General features: G+C 33.7%; 2 protein-coding genes across 2 annotated transcripts; one reads left to right on the top strand and one right to left on the bottom strand.

The window, feature by feature from the left end:
• The first annotated feature begins 487 nt into the window (after nucleotides 1-487).
• On the top strand, nucleotides 488-805 carry LOC18035919 (probable disease resistance protein At1g52660). Its single transcript, XM_024181200.1, has one exon. It carries the CDS (start codon nucleotides 488-490, stop codon nucleotides 803-805), a length of 318 nt encoding a protein of 105 aa, XP_024036968.1.
• Nucleotides 806-6,829: 6,024 nt separating this feature from the next.
• On the bottom strand, nucleotides 6,830-12,269 carry LOC18036177. The gene is made up of 5 exons (XM_006427467.2): nucleotides 11,823-12,269; nucleotides 10,040-10,090; nucleotides 9,741-9,803; nucleotides 9,584-9,652; nucleotides 6,830-8,488 (listed from the first exon to the last, which is right to left on the bottom strand). The coding sequence occupies exons 1-5, from the start codon at nucleotides 12,153-12,155 to the stop codon at nucleotides 8,216-8,218; spliced, it is 789 nt and encodes a 262-aa protein (XP_006427530.1). The 5' UTR covers nucleotides 12,156-12,269; the 3' UTR covers nucleotides 6,830-8,215.
• Between the last annotated feature and the right edge of the window lie 9,216 nt (nucleotides 12,270-21,485).

A 21,485-nucleotide genomic window follows, 5' to 3' on the forward strand; every position in this document is an offset into this window, starting at 1 on the left:
GTCAAGCTACAAGTTGGCCAAAAAAGTGGCAAAAATGGTACGAGTTTTGGTTGATTTAAAGGTTGAAGGTGCTTTTGATGTGGTGGCTGAAAGGACACCAGGAGCTGCAGTGGATGGAAGACCTAGTGATTTAACAGTTGGTCTAGAATCAACGTTTGATCAAGTTTGGAGTTGCCTTGTAGAAGAAGAACAATCGGAATCATTGGCCTTTATGGCATGGAGGGATGGGTAAAACTACTCTATCAACCCAAATCAATAATAAATTTGTTGATGTGCGGGATGATTTCGATGTTGTGATATGGGCTGTAGTGTCTTACAACTTGATGAGAAGATCCAAGAACAAATCCGTAGAAAATTAGGCCTTGTTGATGATCTATGGGCGAGAAAAGGTCTTGAAGAGAAGACTATGAACATCTTCGGGATTTTAAGCAAGAAGGAGTTTGTTTTGTGTTGAATGATGTGTGGGAGTGAGTTGATTTTAACCCAAATGGGAGTCCCCGTCCCAAACCCAAAACGTATGTCCAAGGTACTTTTCACAACTCGTTTTGTTGAGGTATGTGGCCACAAGGAAGCTCACGAGATGTTCAGAATGGAGTGTTTGAGACATGAAGAGGCTTGGAAATTGTTTCAAATGAAGGTTGGAAAAGAGACAATTGATGATCATTCTGATATTCCCAAACTAGTCGAAATTGTGACAAACGAGTGTGGTGGTTTGCCCCTTGCACTTGTCACCACGGCTCGAGCCATGGCTTACAAGAAAACAGTTGAACCATGCAATTCAATTCTTGCGGAGATCGACCTCTAAATTTTCACGTATGGACTAAAAAGTGTATCCATTTTTAAAGTTCAGTTATGATGATTTGTCAAATGATACAATTAGATGTTATTTCTTATACTGTGGTCTATTTTCGGAATATTTTAGTATTTTAAAAAGAGACTTGATAGATTTTTGGATTGGCGAGGGGTATTTTGACACAAATGATACATACAAGTGGAGCACATAATGAACGGTATTACAATATTGGTGTTCTTAGAAAAGAAGAAGACGGGGAAGGTAGTGTAACATTACACGACGTGATACGTGATATGGCTTTATGGATTGCATATGAACTTGCTGAGGAGGAGGAGAATTTTTGGTTCATGCAGGTGCTCAATTGACCGAAGCACCAGAAGTTAGTAAATAGGAAGGAACAAGAAGGGTGTCATTGAAGGAAAATAAAATTGGGGATCTATGGGAGACCCCTACGAGCCCTCAACTCTTGACTTTGTTTCTTAATATTAATCCATTAAGCATGATCGGTGGTGACCTTTTTCAATTCAAGCCTTGTCTTAAGGTTTTGAACCTATCAAATTCTCCTTGTCTAGAGAAATTGCCATCGAGAATTTCAAGATTAGTTTCTCTACAACATCTTGATCTATCATCGAGTGGCATCCTAGAATTGCCAAAGGAGTTGGGCTTCTTGGGGAATCTTGCATGTTTGAACTTAGAGAACACATCCTCACACGGCACAATTACTCGACAACTAAGATCTAATTTTTCAAAGCCACAAGTACTGAGAATGTTCAGATTCTACGGTAAGGCACAATATATGAAGGCAGATAGTCTGCCGTTTGGTGGCAGTGAATTTTTGGTTGAACAATTGTGTTGTTTGAAACATTTGAACGTGTTTAGCATTACCTTAAAAAGTTCATATGCTCTCCAAAAGTTTCGCATCTCTCAAGTTACATAACTGTATGCGTGGCCTTGAACTTTTTGGGGGTGCATCAAGGCCTAAGTCTGAGCATACAAGGTCACTCGAAGTGTTACCATTAGCAGAAATGAGGCAACTTGATAAGTTGCATATTGCATTTTGCACACGTTTGCAGGAGTTCGAGATTGAGTGTCCAGGAGAAGTAAAAAAAAAAAGAGAAATTCACGGGTTCCACAGCCTTCAAAAAGTGGAACTAAATTTTTGCACAAGATTTAATGGACTTGACATGGCTTATTTTTGCTCCCAACTTCAGGAAAATTGACATCAATCAAAGCTCACATATGGAAGAAATCATCTGTATTGACAGACTGCGCAAAGTTTCAGGAGGATACAAAATTTAAACTCATTTGAGAAACTTGAACTCATTCAGTTTTCAAGAAATATTGAAGAGCATCTATCCAGATGTATTGCCCTTGAAACATCTGAAAGGGATCACAGTAAGCTCCTGCCCAAATCTCAAGAGGCTTTCACTTAATTCGAACAGTGATCAAAGGTGTTGGAGCCAGCTGCAATGGGAGGATGAAGCCACTCAATACGCATTTCTTCCCTGTTTCAAACCTGATGGATGGTGACTTATTTCCGTTATTTCTGTTAAATACTGAAATTTGTTTCACAAAAGCAGGGGACTCAAGCTAGTTTAATTACCGAGGTCGAATTGGGTGTCAGGTAGAAAATTTATATATACCATGTAATTTGGTGAGTTTTTCTTTTGTTTAATAAATGGACTGGATTGGTTTATATTGGATTAAGAAAATTAAATCTATATTTCAATTCTTTGTAATTGAATTTTATATATTTTGATTCAATCTGATCCAAGCACAAGGTAAAAATCATTAAATTTTTATATGTATGGATTAAATGATTTTGCGGCTTTGGTTACATCATATTAAAAATTAATTATTGTCTCTTGCTCAAAATATAATTGCCCCATGATCATATCCATGTATCGACCTTACAAGCCGTTTACGTATATAGTACTGAGTCTTAATGTGATTAGCTATCATGGTCAACCTTTTATCGATTTCAATTACTTGTGATGGCGACACTCGGTCTTCGGACGATTGGTGGGCTGTTATTCTCATAGTTGAAGTTCTCTTTTGAGATACGGGAACTCAAAATTTTACTCTCGAATAAGATCTAATTAAGTGGAGGTAATCTTCATCTCTCATAAAATGTGAGTGGAGCAGATTGTTAAGTAAAAAAAAAAAAAATTAACAATTTAACTAAATAATTATTAAGTCAAAGAAATTTTTTTGATAAAATTGGTCAAATTTGTTAAATTGTCAGAAAATTCGGTGCCTACCAAATAAACTTTGACAATTTTAGAGGATAAGAGCAATAGTGCTACCATGCACTCTTATAAATAGCGAAGAGTTTTTCATTTGTTAGCATCCCACATTTGAGAGCACTTACAAGTGAAGCAATTTGAGAGATTTGATAGGGCTTCTACTTGAGTACTTTAATGAGGATATAATTGAGTGTTTTGGAGTTTTGGAATTTTGAGAATTTTGAGAATTTTTCCTACTTTTGTAAATCTCATTTATTAGTGAATTTATCTTTCAATATTTGCTCGTGAACTTAGACTTTAAGCCGAACCAGGTAAATTATTATCTTCTCTTTTCTTTGTATTTGTTTGTCACCACATTTATATTTCTCTAGAAATCAAAGCCACCATAATATTAACAATTGCTCAATCTGCGCTTCTGCAACACAAGCATTCCTCAAAATTTGTGTGGGTAAAAATTTGGACTGCTTCATAAAATTTAATGCAAACTAATCCTAATAATTGTTTAATTACAAATACTAGTAATTGTCTAATTATAATATCACATCAATGGTTGTCTAATTGTAATATCTGTTGATGCAGAAATCTGGTTTGGTTGTCACCTTGACCAAGTTACTACACCGTCACTTAAATTTGTTTTGATAGGAGACGGTATTTGCTTCCACTTGCTTTGAGCAACTACTAACATCCATAAACACTTCACTCTGACCTCACCTACGATCACAAGAAAAAGTCAGGGGGGCGCCAGATGTTTTTCCGGCGAAAATCTTCCAACACTCAAGTCAGTTATAGATTTCTAGAAGAACTTGTGCTAAAAATCTTCGTGGCTTAATTATGACTATTGGAATCAAATTTTGGTCAATTTGAAGGCTGAAAGGAGTAGCTTTCAATGCATCTCAAAGTTTAAAATATATGACTTCTCGAACAAATCACGCATCTTAAAGAAACATACTTGAAAATTCCTAATACCAATGGGCAATGACCTTAATTCCCACAAGAAAGAAATAATTCCAGAAGAAAAGTTCTAAAATCAAAGAGACAGAGTTTCCCCTCGGTTCAAAGTGTCCTACCTTGATTTGACTTTGTATGGCTTTTATAAGCAGCTGAGTTGGTTGAACGTACCAATCGGGTGATGTTTGGGTGCGTCAGTTATGTGGCGGTTGAGAGGTTGTTACGGTAATCGTCTGGGTGTAGGAATAATGCTTGATTTTCCTGGACAACTCGCCGGTCGATCTTTGACTAAGTCTTTGTAAAGACTTTTTTTTTTTTTTCCAAGTCTTTGTAAAGATCTCAGCTTCTTTTCACAAGTTCCTTGGCAATCCTCGTGCATTCAAGCAGCTGACTATTGTGATTCTCCTTGAGAATTGGTTTGATAATGAGGAGGCCACAACTTGCTCAGGTATATATCAGGCAATAGTGTTTTAACCACCCAAACAATATCAGTGTAACAAAAAAAAAATTACTTGTAATGCCATTGTTTCTCGTCGTTGCCAAGGTCTATCAGAAGAGCAGCATTGGCACGCGAGCTTGAAATAACTATGGGGCATTACAAAATGCATTACTAAAGCTGAGTGAAGCAAGTGACCGTGTGATGACAAGGGTTGCAATTGATGAAGAAGTTAAACAAAAAGAAACGGCTGAGCCAAGTGCAAGTTGTTGAAATTGAAGCTTGTGAACTTTTACGGTATGTTTACTTCATGGAATAGAGAATAAGAATGAAAGAATGAGAAAAAAATCCATGTTTACTTAGCAAAATGTAATTTGGGAATGAGAATAAAATATGTGGGTCCCACACAATTTGGAAATAAAAAATGTGAATCTCATTCCCATGGGAGGGTGAGGAATGAAAATGAGGGAATGAAAATGAAATATATGTTTACTTTAATAGTAACTAAAATAATAAAATTATTAAATAATAATAATAATGTAATTTTTATCTAGATACATGTATAAATATTATTATAAAAATGATATTAATTAATAATAATAATAAATGTTTTTAATGATAATATTAATAAAAATAATAATAACAATAATTAATAGTAACTAAAATAATAAAGTAATAAAATTTAATAATAATAATAATAAATGTTAATAATGATAATATTCATAAAAATAATATTAACAGTAATTAATAATAACTAAAATAATAAATTTAATAAAATATAATAATAATGTTAATAATGATAATATTAATAAAAATAATAATAAATGTTAATAATGATAATATTACTAAAAATAATATTAACAATAATAATAATAATAATAATAATAATAGTAATAATAACAACAATAATGATAATATTGTTAATAATGATAAATTAATTATTTTTATTAATTATTAATACTATGGGTATTTTGGTAAATTGATTCTCATTCCCATTTATTTTGTCAAATAAACACATCAATGACATTCTAGCACATTCACATTCCCATTTATTTTTATCAAGTAAACATTGAAATCTTATTCTCATTTCAGTCCATTCTCATTCCCAGCTCATTCTCATTCCACCTCATTCCCATTCCATAAAATAAACACAAAAAAAGCTCTTTAGGACTTTACAATTTGTTTTTCGGAGGCTATTATTGTTCCAAGAATTACTGCAACTACTCAAGCTACAAATTTGGCGAAACAATGGCAAATATGCATCAAATTTTGGTCGATTTGAAGGCTGAAAGGAGGAGCAGCTTTCAACGCGTCTCAAGTTTAAAATATATGACTTCTCGAACAGATCACGCAGCTTAAAGAAACATACTTGAAAATTCCTTATACCAATGGCCTTAATTTCAAGCCAAAGCAATTACCTTTCGATCCCCTTGAAGCCTTTACAAACAATCAATCTCCAAGTGACTTAAAAAGTACCACTAAGCAGACCTAACAATACCAATTGGCGTGCCACTTGGGCTTATAGCCCAGTGGTGAACCATTACCCTTAAAGTCAAGAATGACTATGAGGGCAATGATTCGAGTTCCCACAGACTCAAACTCTCTCAATTAATTATAATTATGTAGAAATTGCTTATAACGTCTTTCTCCCTTGTGAAATGTGAGTGGAGTAGAGACATCCCTCTCCCATAAGGAGTATTTGGCTGGGCATATACTTCATAGAATAAAAATATAATAATGTAAGTCCCAGATATATATCTTATTGTAAATATCAGTGTAATGATATGTTGTCATTTGTAAATATCTTTGTGTAATACAATAACCTGATGCTTAATCAATTTAAAAAAACAAAAAAAAAATCAATACCAATTGGCACACAGGTGCCAATTAACCCTAGAATCACGTTTACAAAGATTACTCACAATCTAAGTAAATATAAATCGAAATAGTGCTTCGTGGGTATCATCTAATTGAAATGGTAAAAGTTTTTTGTGTGAAAACGAAAAGTTTAGAGTTTGAAATCTACTCATAAGAAGAGTAGGAGACTTAAGTTGTTAGATTAAGTAATGAAAAAACAAAAAATTCAAATTGGAAATTAATATGCTTTGAGATCTCGTTTAGATATCGCAAAAAAAATTATGCTTAATTTGAATTAACTTAAGAGAAAGAATTTGCACGTTTAAACTCAATGAGAAAGTAGCTAAGAAGTTTATAGAGAAAATAGCTAGAAGATAATATGGTTTTCTTATTCTGCAGGGATGTAAGTAATGTAATCTTCAACTCTTGCATGAATTAAATACATTGAATTCACTTAATCATAAATACACAAAAATATTTGATGTAAATCCAACCTTTTACAAATTTTTCTGTACTTTTTCTCTTATCTTATGTTAAATGTGAGTTATTATTATATATAGACTAAAATAAATGCCACCTAACTGTAATTTCAGTCAACATAATCTCACACAACAAACTAAGTAAAAGACCTGTATATTTTTCAATCAGATCTTTTCTTGAATCTTCTCAAGTTGTAAGTCGGTAAAAATATTTGTTGCGGAAATAGCAACATCAAAATTCTTTGATATATTCAGGATCTTGCTGCTGATTTGGGTTAATAAACAACCTTGCCCACTCCTCCCACGCCGCACAATCTTCCCTGGCTAGGACCTCCATCTAGCAACTGTAGCTTCTTGTAACCTCTCTTTCACCCACTGCTTCAGAAACTCTTTGACCCTTTAAAGCATCCTCAAAACTTGCAGCTTGATTACGACTCGCGGTTCTACAAAGCATTTCTGTTTCTGAATCGAAACAAGACTATTTTCGAGCTCCCTTGTATCTGCCATCTGCCTCTCTAGACTGATATGTTATGTCTATGTATACTTTGTTTTTACACACATTTCCAGCAAAGTTGGCTGCGGACACGTTCGAGGAAACTTCAGGTTTCAATATCTTAAATATTGACCGAGGGGTTGCCAAGGAAGGTATCTGATTCTTTAATCTTAGCTGCATTGCTTCCCGTCTTGAACACAAAAGCATGTAAAGAATCCTATGCTAAGCAACATGTGGTCTCAGTTGGGCTTTGTTGATGACATAAATCATTCAACAGTTGCATCTTCAAGTTCAGTACAGACACGTCCCTATCAATTTTCTAAATAACCCCAAAACCCCATAATAATCAATCATTCAACATGTGGGTCATTTGGGCTTTGCTTAGCTTTCAAGGATCTCCTACCACTACTAATCATGTATGATTTGGATGGAATTCTTTTACCATCAGTAGCAAGTTTCATAACAGTAAATATCAACAGGGAAACACAAAAGAAAAAAAAAAAAATTAGATAAGCACAAGATCGGACAAGCACAACAGGCAGTTATATTGAAAAGATGAATTGCAAGTTGCAAAACATGTCATTATCTATATAATAATTACAACTCTCTTGATATTTCCTAAATAGAAAAAAATGAAAATACAAAAAATGAAAAAGCCAAAGAAGGAATGAGGGTTGACCCCAAAGAATCTTGGACAAATGTAGAAACCTGCGAAAAAGGAATCTGGCTGCATCTAAGTTAGGATTTCTACACTACCCCCAGTACCCTCGTGTATTAAAAGAACAAACTCCCGCATCTAGGTTAAGCGGCGAAGGTAATCTGTTTGGTAATTACAATAACTCAACTTGCAACATAGTTAGAACGGACCATTATGTATTATTAAGCATGAGTCCATTGGAGATCTTACTTCTGCTAAATTAGGGGGAAAAAAGAAAAGAATTACCAATATACAACCGACGCTTCTCAGCTTACTCCATATAAATTCCCAGAATCTGAGTCAGGATCGACAGGTAGGTTTAGATCAGGTAGCAAGAAGGAAGATCCGTTACTTCCACGCTCTACCTCAGAAGAACCATGTGGTGGTAATGGCTTGACATCGTTGCAGGCACCATGTGAGGATAAGATCACGCGTGAGGGGTCACAAAGTACTTTCATTTGATAGTGTTGGTTCAATATAGCTTCCTGAGATCCAGAAGCTCTAACTATTTCCATACTCTGTTGTGAAAGAACGTCAAGCTGTATCAAGAAATGAAAGAATTGTTAGATTCAGATGTTCATCACCATCACTCTGACATCACATAGGTCAGGATCCAATTGAATTGAATCAACTACATGCCAAAAACAGAATTATCTATCACTTTTTTAGTAACAAGAATACTACTTTGTCAAACTTGGTGTACTTAATCTGTCAATTCTTTATTACAGACTTTATATGACAAAAAGGTTAGACATGCAATTATTACGACCAATTTATATAAGACATCACAGCTTTAGGGCATTGCTAAAGAGGGAAAAAAAAAATTATATGCTTGGGCACTGCCAGCATAATAAATTAATTGGGCCATAAGTTTTCAAGAGATGCATCTTCCACACTTTACAAGGCATTGGTCAACTAGTCCTAGATGATAACACCCCAACCACCATGATGTGCACACGAAGATCTAATTTTTCATAACAGCCATTCCAGAAACAGATGGTAACCAGAGTCAAATAACACTAGTTGAAGCTTTAGATGGAATGGTAATGTAAAATATCTCCTTAATCAATGTGCAAAGAGTCGTTATCTTCTGTTGTTATTTTTGATCAAAAAGAAAATGTCAAGAAATTATTACATTCCCGCAGTACACCACTGGCGCAATCGAGCATAACTGGTTAATATAACTATAAATCATTAATATAATGTATACTGCAAGCAATAGATCATTTATCATAACATCTCTGCATGCATCTAATTACATATATGATGCAGAGGGGGGGAAAAAAGCCAAAAAGACAAGTTCGAAGCATATCCTGACTCGGAGATCCTAGTATGCTCAGTGAAGTTAAGCCTTTAGTCCAAACTTCTGTCATCAGGACTAATCATGAGATAGTAATGTCAATATAGCAAATAATTTAAAGATCACAATAGTTTCCCTTCCACTGCAATAGAATTCTGTGAGTTGCAGTTAGCAAACAAGGATTCAAGAAAGATAAAAAGGCATTTCAACAACTTAACCGGCAAACATAACGCAGCAGATATGAACGAAGTTTTTTTTATACACCCTATATCTACACAGAAAACTGTAAAAGGAGCAAGAAGGGGGGAAAAAAATAATAGTGTTCTTATCTTACCTTCATTCTTTTCAAGCTTTCATTTTCGGCTCTTTGTTGCTCAAAGGAGAGACGTAAGGTTGCCAATTTCTGTCAGTTACATGAATCAATATTTCTTTACATACAAAATAAAAGCATTTCTTTGCGCACACACACACAAAAGGGAGCTGGAACATACATTTTTCAAATTTCTCCTTTCCTTCAATAGCAAGCCCTCCTCTTCTTTCAGTTCAGCCAATGTCTGCAAGCAACCAAAACTTAAGTTAACAACGAAACATGAATTTAGCCACTAACTCACTACCCAGGAAAGAATGACGACACCGAAACCTTAAGACTCACTAGTCTCATTTGTCAAAGTGCTCAAAACAACCTCCAAATTTTGAAATATATCAACTAAATAGTCTATTCGAAAAGTACTTATGCTGTACTACCAACATCATAGCTAAGCCATGCCATGCCATGCAATTCATCACGTACCTTTTTCTTCCTTGACCTTTTAGCGGCAGTTGTTTCTCCTGTAGCAACAACCTGTACAGCACAAAATAATCGAAACGAACTTAGTGGCCAAACTGATCAAATAAAGCAATATTCCCATAAAATTGTCTAATTGAGCACCCCAAAGAGTAGAATGTATTAAATTCATTAATTATCTGATTAATTAAGATGATCACGGACACACAACTGTAAGCCGTTTGGATCATTTATATCATAAATTTCTGGTGACAGCTCATTGTGCATTAAAGTGCGGGATTCTGGCTAATAATTACACCCATAACCCCGTTTAGTTATCAATCCTACCCCAACACGTGGCTTATAACAAACAAGCTTGATCCCAATAGTTTTGGGCTACGTCACCCAAACCCCACAATAAAGTATCACGTGACTTTCACATGACCCTTACGTCCGTTTCAATTCAACACCTTATAAATTGACTGTTTCAAACTTGTGGACCTGTGGTGTTAAAGTCCAAACCCTAGACGTTGGTCCCAAATTTATCAAACAACAAAAATAAATAAATAATATAACAATGAACATGAACCCTAAAAAATATTCCCCCCAGTATTATTAGTAGTAGATAATGCTAAAAGGGGTTGGCGATACTAACAAGCAACAAGTCAGCTTATGCCATTAATTCGGCGACACTGTGGACCCCACGCCCTCAATTTTTAACCTAAAAAATCACTTTTTTTTTTTAAAGGAACATATAATATAAACTTCTACTTGCTCACTTTCAGTTTTTCAATTTTCACCTCAACAAGTTCTAAGGCATATACGCGAAACAATAATTTGACCACATTTCCACCGATTTAGAACCCCACTCAACACCAAAATGTTACAGTGACAGGCTGTCGCTTCTACGTAACGAGCGCCGAATGAAGCGACTCGCACCCTTTGTGTCCAGGTGGCAAGATTCATGCGCGCCCGCAGGTACACAAAACTGCGGCTTACCGTACTGGACTGGTTCCCTTCTTTGTCAAAAAAACATAAAAAGTGGCACAACCACTAACAACATTACACCAAACTATACGCAGACCTATTTTGCTACAAAAACACGCCACCGATTAAACAAGCTTTGAAAATCACTTGACCAAAATGACCTCCAAAATAATAAAGCAGGCTTGACTCTTGTTGGTGGCAATTCCGCCAATTTATGGAAACTTCATCTGACCAATGAAACTATTGGCTCCGACAGTGGCTTCGATTCTGGGACAGTTAGCAACTTCCGAATTACCAAAGTATCCTCACCTAGAAGGGCGTTTTGGTCTTTTCGGATATGAGAAAATCAGAAATGATATGACGCGGCGGCATTTAGAATAATGAAATTGGCAAGGAAAATTACGTGACCCCATGCGCTGAATGGAAGTCACCAAATTTTTCATAAAATAATAAAACAACAAATAAAATAAAACAAAAGTGGAAAGTCAAAAATCGAAGACGGCTGGCCGGCGACCGGAGTATATACCGATCCATTAGAGATTCACGAGATACATCCCATGCAGACAGCAGGAAGGGCAAAAGCGTCACAATGATAGAAGAATAATGAGATACTAGTACTCCAGACAAGAAACCAAAATCTGACAGATGTAACAAAACTCAAAATCCATCGAGGTAATTATCGTAGTTTAGAGGGTCCTTTTCGTCCCAACAAAATCCACCAAAACTGACACCAACTGAAATCGAGCCACCGAGTCAAAAATAAAGCACAAAACCGCCGGTGACTCGAAATGAGAAACACACACAAAAATACGCAAAAACAAACCTTAGATCTCGCGTTGTCAATGGGTTTGGACGGCTTGCTGGATTCCTCGAAGCCGCCGTCAGCGGCACCGCCGCTGACTGACGTGGCGCCGCTCCACGAAAGCGGCGTGGTGGGGCTGGCACGTGCCGCGTCGCCCTTTTTTCTCCGGACCTTCTGTCTGGAGCGGCGCTGACGCACGCTCCACTCGAGCTGGAGAACCGGGGCGGCGCCCTTCTTACGAGGAGCCAGACGCGGCGCGGGACGTGGCTCGGCCTGGTGAAGGCGTAACAGCATCTCGACGACGATGGAGTCGTCGGACATGGCAGTCTTGACCCACTCTTCCTCTTCAGTCATGTTGATGTTATTATATCTTCTGTGTTGGTTGCTTGCGTTGTTTGTTTTGTGTGGAAAGTGAAAGAGGAAATGGAAAATGAGAGAGAAAATGTGAGAGAGAGAGAGAGAGAGAGAGAAAATCGTTGTATGAGGAAATAAATGGAGAGGTTTTATATGTGGTGTTATGGAGAGAGAAAAGGGAGATGCTTTGTTGACAAGCTTTTTCCTTTTTTCGTTTTCGGATTTTTCTTTAATTTTACGTATCGAGTTTGGGAATTTTATCAAATCACTCCTTATATTTATTGTTAATATCTACTAAAACAAATTTCATGCATTTCTAATTACACCACAAAGATCAAACAATGAATCACTGATTCCATATCATGCTCTCCAACCTTCTAGTTTGTTTTATTAAAGTTTATTAAAAGACATAAAAAATCAGGGGCATGTGTTTTCTTTGTATTTAAAAATAAAAATCTAAGCCAATTCGTTTCTCTTCATTGATACCCTCCATATATTTTTTTGATTTTAGTCATTTTTTAAAATTTAAAATAAATAAAAATTGATTAGTTCATATTTTTTAAATTAAAATTAAATTAATTTTAAATTAATTATGATGGAGAATGATTTAGTTTAGGTTAGTTTAAATATTCACTCTGAGATAGAAATGATATTAATACCCAACTTCCCATTGATATTTTTGTGTTAAAAATATGTACACAGGATCTATAATATCAACAGAAGGGTCAATCTGAAATTCGTTTTAAAAGTTTTGACTTGATCGTGATTTCTGTAAACAATACGGGTAATTTTGATAATTACGCTGTTGAGTACTCGATTTCTTGACCTTTGGTAATGGGTTCAGTCGGAGAGCACGTGGCAGTGACCAACTATGGACTCTGGCTTTGTATTTTGGATTACAGGATTAGTTGAGAAGAGGCGATGCACGCGCGAAGAGTGAGCGTGATGAGGAGAGTGATTGGAGAAGCTTTGCGATGAATGGTGGTGTGTCAGTTATTCTTATGTGGCACGTGTTCCGTGAGCGGAGCCTAGTTTTAAAGTACGGTAATAAATCTATTTGTTTGAAGTTGTATTTTTTCTTTTTCTTTTTTCTTGGTTTTTCCTGAAAACAGCAAAAGTTTGTGCATTTAAGGTGATGTTAAATATGACACGGACGAAATCTGGAAGGATTGGTCGCAGTGGATTTTTTTGTCTTACGTTAGTTAATTAATTATGCTTATTACAAATCAATTCAATTCAATTGAAACACAATCTTCCTTATTTGACTTATTTAACAAGAATATTAAAATGGGTTTATCAGATTTTAGTCCAACTATGGGCAAAATAAATTAAGGTTTATTAATTTTTTTTATTTGATATGAACTCCAATTAGGTGATTACGATACAAATTATTAATCATGGAAAAAGTGTTTTATAAAATCGGAATGTTATGAGTCTTGGTTGCTCTAATTTTACGTGGTGAGATTACCTCGGAAGGCTGTTCTTGTCTTCTTAAGGATGCTTGGATTTTCTCAAGTATAGAATTATTAATTAGTATCTTGATTTTTTTATATTTCTTTTTTCCCCTCTATTTTTATTTTTAATAAATTTACCAAAATTTATTAAAAAAATAAAGTATACCAAAATTGCATGGATACGTATTTCTAAAAGATAGTTTGAGTGTCCAAATAGTCTAAAAAACAAGATAAAATCAATATGAGGGCAATGCATTTATTTCAAAACTTAAATTAATAGGATTAACATTTAAAAAAATTATGATGTCTAATCTTCTCATAATACTGAGGAAAGATTTGTCATGGGGAATGGAATTTATAATAAAAAAATATTATTTACATCTTTCTCAAAGTTAATTTTGTTATGAATACCCTCACTCGGTTTTTATCAATATTAGTGGTAGTATATATATCATAAACAAGATTAATTATACCCAAAATTCAATATTTTGGTTAGACAATTCATTAATTTTTAATTTAATTAATGTTCATAAACATGTTTTTTTTAGAAGAATGTAATTCTTTCATTAATTCAAACAACACTATCAAATACATTCATAATTTCTATTGATATTGTTTCGAACCATATAGTAGAAATGTTTTCTCCTAAAGCGGATTTTGCTAAATAATGGGCATAAGCATTATAGTTTCTAAGTAATAATTGGAATTTAACATTTTGGAAATCTCTTTTCTAGTTTTGGATCTCTGAAATTATTCAAAATATTTCTGCTTTGTTGCCCTTTGTGCGGAAATTGTTGAGTGGCTTATAGGTGGCAAAAGAAGTAGATGATATTTTCCCATAATTGAGTCTTTTTTATACCAGCAGCTCGTACTTTACCATCCGAGTCTTTTTATAATTGCTCTCAGTCATGTTGTTTAGTCCTTGCTACAAATAATTGCATCTACATTAATCTTTAAGACATTTTACGGGAGAAGATGTCCATTATTGTTGTTTTTCCTTTCTGGTGTTGTTAATATGTGACAATCTTTTTTCCACGCTCTTTGATAAGTTTCCAAAACTAATTCTATCTTGGCTGCTAAAATTCTTAGGTCTATTTTCTTTCTTTCAAAGATAAATTTGTTTCTTATATACCACACAACCCAACAGTAAGTCACTACAAGGTTAATACCAACTTCCCTAGATTGGTGCACATGTACTAGATAGTGCTAAGAATGTCTTAATTTGGAACATTTTGGTGTTGAACTGTTAAAGGAGCTAATACCTAAATCTTCCTTGTTGTTTTACAACCTAGCAAAGCAGGGCCTATGGTTTCGACACTTCTGCTACATCTTTGACAAATTTGGTCTTGCAAACTCTTTATTTTCCATAAGTTTCCAGTGGTTGGTGATATTTTTGTTGCCCTTCATATGAAGATTTTAATCTTTTCAGCTAACTCTAAAGACCAAAGAGAATTCTATTGCTTAGAGGTGTTATTTGAGCTGTTGAACACACTTCAACACTTGAATTTGAGCGCTAGCTAGTTACCACTTTGAAATGAGTACTCTCCCCTTTTATCAAATTGCCACATCACTTCATCTTCTTGTTGTCTTCTTGGTAAAGGAATCTCGAGGATTACTTCTATACTTAAGCATAAAATGTTGATTCAACTTGTTTGCATCCATCTATTATCTATATCTATCAGATCAACCATAATAATTTCAATTAGGAAAGTTGTTGGTGCTAGTTTGAATGTGTTTGGCCTTGATAGCCAGCTATCTTTGTGTACAAGGATCTTTTTGCCATTTCCTGTATGCCATCTAGCTCTTTTCTTAATGACTTGCCTTTCCCATAGAATGCTTCTCCCTGTAAAAGATGGATTAAACTTGCATTAGCATTTAAAAAGGTTGAATTCTATAGTATTTTGCTTGCAAAACTCTGGAAACAAGAGAGTTACGAAACTGAAGTAGTTTCTATCCTTGCTTAGCCACTAATACTTGTTTGAAGCTCGTCAGATCTCTATCCTCATTTGCTTTTTGCATGACTTAGCTTGTCCCACCTTGCCAAGTGAATTTGTACTTGTCTTTCTTTGATCCCCATTAGAACTTTGCAATAACTCTTTAAATATTTTCACATAATCCTCTTGGAAGCTTGAATATGCTCATGACATATGCTGGAATAGCTTGGACTACTGCTTTAATAAGAATTCCCTTGCCTTCTCTAGGGAACATCTTGTGTTGCCAGCTTGATATTTTACTTAACACCTTGAGCTTGATATCACTAAAAAAACTCATATTCTTTCTACCTATCATGATAGGAGACCTAAATATTTTTGACACCACATTTAGCTTGAAAATACTCTTGATTGCTGCAATCTGTCCCTTGGAATCCTATTGATTAGTATAAAAAAAAATTTGATTATCGAGCGATATAAATATTATTTTGTGCTTATATTATAATTTATATTTGTGTTTATGCAATATATTAGGAATTGTTATTTAATTTTGTGTATTTTTGTGTATTTATTAGGTAAAATGTTAAATTTGTGTAATTCAAGACTCCAAACAGATAAATGGATTACAAATTTGGATTACAGAGGTCCGAAAACCTTAGGATAAATCAAAACCAGCTTAAAATTGAGATTATGCAAAAGAGTTGATTTTTTTTGTTGACTGAGTACTGATTGGATTATAAAATGAGCTTACAATAAATATGAGTGCATTGAATAGCTGGCAATTTTGACTAAATCTCCACCGTTTATAATTCAATGGCCACGATGTGCCACGTGGCAATGGTTGGTGAAGCAAGTTATAGGATCTAAATCTTTGTATTCGGGTCGTCCTGATCCACCAATTAACCTGTCAAATCTCAACCGTTCTTTGGCCGAATCAAACGCGTCAAATGATGCCACGTGTAATGTTGACTTTTAAAGTTTGACCAGTTGTTGGATTGTGTTCAAGGATGGCAAAAAAATCCAGACTCGGACCGGACCCAGATAAACTCGGATGATCCGGTCCGGGTTCAACCTGTACAGCATTTAAAAAATATGTGGATCCGATATTCATTTTTTAAAACCCGAACATATTCGGGTTCGGTTCCGGTTCCCGATTCAGCTGAACCCATATGTCCGGAACCCAGGCTCAGATATATTTATCTTTAATATAAATATAAAAAAAATTGGAAAAAGAACAAAACCAACCCTAGTTTACACTTTTGGCTTTTAACTCATCATAGCCGCCACCATTTCATTTCTTTTTCATCTCCCAAATTCATCAATTCATAGCCACCGCCATTTCCTCTCCTTTTCATTTCCCAAACTCACCAATTTAAATCATCATCATCAAATCGTCATCAATCATCATCAAATCGTCATTAATCATCACCAACAGCTTGAATTCTCAGTAGCTCCTAAACTCATTCATGGTTACTGCTGGCGGCAGAATATCACGCACACGAAGTGAAGGATTGGGATTCACTGACGTAGACGAAGCAATGACCAACTGTACAAATTTACTAGATTTTCATTCCCCGTCGCCATTTGTGTTCTATTTTGCTATTAATTTAGCTTTTGTTTTATGATGACAAGCTGACAATCACAAAATTTGGGTTTTTTTTTGGCACTTTTGCTTCATTATTTTGTTATATTCTTTAATCAATTTCTTCTGTTTGATTTAAATATTACTTCTATCTTCACATTGAAGCAATCGGTGATGGAAAAAAGTTGCAAGTTGAACACTGCAGTGCCTTAACTCTATTTTTACATTCTAAAACAAGCTTAAAAATGGTGCCAATCCGGGTTCAAAACCCAGATTTCGGAAACTCGGATTTTTTCGAGTTGAACCCAGTACGCACCCGCATTTTTAAAATCCGGATTTATTTCCGGATCCGGAATGACAAATTGTCATTCGGGTTCAGAACCAGAACGGACGAACTCAGACCCGGACCCGGGTTTTGCCATCCCTAATCGTGTTCTAATGGTTGTGAGGAGCGCATGCATAAAGCTTATGATATGCCACAAAACACTGGATTATGAATTTATTTTTCTATAAATAAATCCTTATTTTTATGTTTTTTATCATCTCTCTTCTTCTCAATTTCTCTCAATATCCCTGTAATTTTGTTTTTCAAGTGTGTTTTTAATATTTTGTATAATTATTTTTATAAATAAATTTAGTTTTATTTTCAATTTTAGTTGTTTTTTATTACTTTTAATTATAAGTAATTTAATTTTAATAATTATTTTTATTTCAATTATGCTTAACTAAATAATAATAGTTAGGGTAAGGTGAAACTCTTAGGAAATAAATATGATTTAATCAAATTCTATTTTTAATTTATAAATTAAATTATTTTCTAATTAATTTTATACATATTCTATATTTTGAAATTTTGATTTATTGTAGACAAACAAGGGAGTTTGCCACAATAAATTCTTAATATCTTAATATAAGGTATTGTAAAATGGTATTTTGATTTATTGTAGACAAACTAGAGATGGCAAAACCCCGGGCCGGGTCCGGGTATTGCCATGACCGGACCCTGCCCGGATGTAACCGGTCCGGGTCCGGGTCCGGGCCGAATTTTAATTCGGGTACCTGAATTTTATATTTTTTAATATTTTATGTGTATATATTTTTTATTTTTTGGTAATTTTATAAGTTTTAAATTTATTTCAATAAAATTTGACATGAAAATATAAACTTTAAGTGTTTAAAATTATATATATATATATAATAAATGAGTCAAATAAATATAAAATATTTAAAATAATATATATTTTATAATTTTTTTAATAAAATCCGGTTCCGGGTTTATCAAGTGATGCCCAAGACCGACCCGGCCCGCAACGCCCGGGTACGGTCCGGGTCCGGACCAGGCGGGTATTTTTGCCATCTCTAAGACAAACAAGCGAATTTGCCACAATAAATTCTTAATAGCTTAATATAAGGTATTGTAAAATGGTATTTTGATTTATTGTAGACAAATTAAATTTTGGCACAATAAATACTTAATCCATAATAAAATTAATGGGAAAATAATAATAATTTATATAATTAATCTTTTGGGAAATAAATCTAAAAAAAATGACAAAAAGAATTTGTTAAATTTTATTTACTACTAAGAGTGGATCTATAACCCTAACTAATTTAATTTCATAGTTTCATTTAAATTAAATTGTATAAATTTTATTTTCATTTTTAGATAAAGTAAAATAAACAAAGTAAATATTTTTTCTGTGGATCGACCTCGGACTCACCGAGTTATAATATAACAAGATATTTTTATACTTGAGAGTTAGAAATAACTTTTAAGTTGTGTCACCTGTCACTGAAAAACATGAATGATTTCTCGAAATTGAAAATCTGCCAGATGCCCTTGGATAGCAATCAAAAATCACCTTCAAATGCTTACAATCAGCTAGTAATGTTCTTTGAAGACTAAGCTATTATCTGCAAAAAGCAGATGAGATATAGTGACAACTTTGTAAATCTCATGTCTCTAATCCACTATTTCCTTTCTGCCTGCATGAATAAATTTGAAAAAATTTTTGCACACATAATGAAAAGATATGGGGAGATAGGGTAACATTGTCTTAGACTTCTCTTAGGATGAATTAAGTTTTTTGGGGTTCATTGATTATTACTGAAAAAGAAGCAATAGTAATGCAGGTCATTATCAAATTTATCAGTTTATGGTAACATAAACATGCTTTTTGGACTTTCAAGAATAAGAATTTTATGTCATTAAAGAAATGTAATCCTTGGAATAATTGGAGTTACTAGAAGCATGAGGCTAGCGTGGCAAAACTTATAGTCACAACATTAATGCTAGGGTGGCTCAAGGACCATGCATGTTTCTGTATGCAGATATTTTGAGTCAAAAAATAGAAGATTGAATGGTCCGCAAATAATTTGATTCAACAATTGTTGTAAGTCAACCTTACATACATTGACATTATTTCTATGTTACCATAGTTTTGACAAGGTAAATGACAACCCTTCATTTTTTATTTTGAGCATTTTTTTTTTGTAGAAAATGCAATATAAAAGTAGATCGAGTTACAAATGTTAACAAGAAAGGCATTTAATACATGATTGTGACTATAACAATTCATAGGCATTTTACTGTCTAATGGTTAGATTTGATTTACATTATGATAATCTGACAATGTGCAAGACTATAGATTACGATACACTTGAGGTACTATAACTGAACCTTTATGTATATATTTTTGGGATGTAAATTTATAATTAATAATGTGACACAAATCAACAACTATCATATATAAAATAATTTTTTAATAAATTAGGTATTTCCCTTTTTTATTTATTATTATTATTATTACTATTGCGACTATTATTATTATTGTTGTAGTTGTTATTTACACAAAAGTTTATACCTTGTACACATTGATGATAACATACAATTAAAATTTGTGATAGAAAATTTTGAGAAGTATGATGAAAAGTTGAATAATATAATGAAACATAAATTGTTTAAAATAAAGTAATGGATGAGTGACAAGTTACATCACATCAATTCATATAACAAAATTTGTTTCTTATTTATTTATTTTTTTGCAGCATGATCCCTCATGTACAAATACAGCAAAGAGACCGAATAATTTACCCTCGTAACTTGGAAGGAAGTCTTGAAATGCCTCACGATTGATGTTGGATGAAAAAGTTTGTTTGAACGTTCAAATTGCAAATTTGCAAGGTCTGAATGTATTAAACAACTAAAATAATGTACTCGTCACCCAAGAAACAAAGGGAAGAAAAGTTAAGGTGTCAAACGAGATATAAAATAAGACAAAACAAAAGGAAACAAAATACAGTTACCTTCATATAATCTATGGCATACTAAATGAGACTTATTTGAACATTTTCAATCCAATGCGTACAAATAAGTGGTACATAGTACATACTACATTCTAGACAGCAAGGCATGATATATAATTAAATAATGAATAAAAAAGTGAGAATAATGGATTAAAAATTAACTCCTTTCTCCTTGTAGATGGAGTTGAAATTCAAATCTTTTACACCATCTAGAAAGTTTGAGAATCTTTTATACCATCTAAAAAAATTTGATTAATGATAAATATTCTAAAATTTTATTACAAATGATGTGTCTTGGGATGCATCATTTATAAGGTAGTTGATATTTTTTTAGAATAAAATTTATCAACTAATAAATGAATGGCACATGAAATAAAATTTTAGAATAAAATTTTATAAGTTAGAACTAAATAACATTTCATTAGTAGAACCTATTGAAGAACAGATAGACATAAATTACAACACCTTCTCTAATCACAACTCATCGGACACTTTTGTGCTTAATCTATATCAGTGCTGATCCTATAAAGTAAATTTGTAGATATGCAATTATCATTTTCATTTCGGTTTCATTTCCTATGTATAAACTGAAAACTTAAAATTTTTTTTCTTTTATAAAAGGATTGACATGTGACCTCTAAACTGAGTTCAAATTAATTTTTAATTTCTACATTCTTTTTATCATTCGAACTCAAATAGTCAGTTAAATAAAACTGTTTGAACATATTCCGACCATCGCAAGCAGGATACTTATTTAGCAATATTAAAAATATCAACATTGTATTCTGTTAGTCTAACTAATAACATACATGGTCGTACTTAATGATCATGCCTCATCAGCTCCTTTAAACAGAATCCATTATTTATAAGTGCAATATTACCTTTAAAAAAAAACAATATTAAGATATTTTGAGACGTGAACTAAATTATAATACAGTACAGTACAAGGCACTGGTTTGGATCGTACTTTTGCCACTACCATTGCCACCCAGATTTCGAACTGAGTAGATGCTGCCGTGTCAACAATTTGATTGGTGCGTGCAAAACGCTCGAATGA

The sequence above is a fragment of the Citrus clementina genome, unplaced genomic scaffold (genome assembly GCF_000493195.1).
Source record: "Citrus clementina cultivar Clemenules unplaced genomic scaffold, Citrus_clementina_v1.0 scaffold_7, whole genome shotgun sequence".
NCBI lineage: Eukaryota > Viridiplantae > Streptophyta > Magnoliopsida > Sapindales > Rutaceae > Citrus > Citrus x clementina.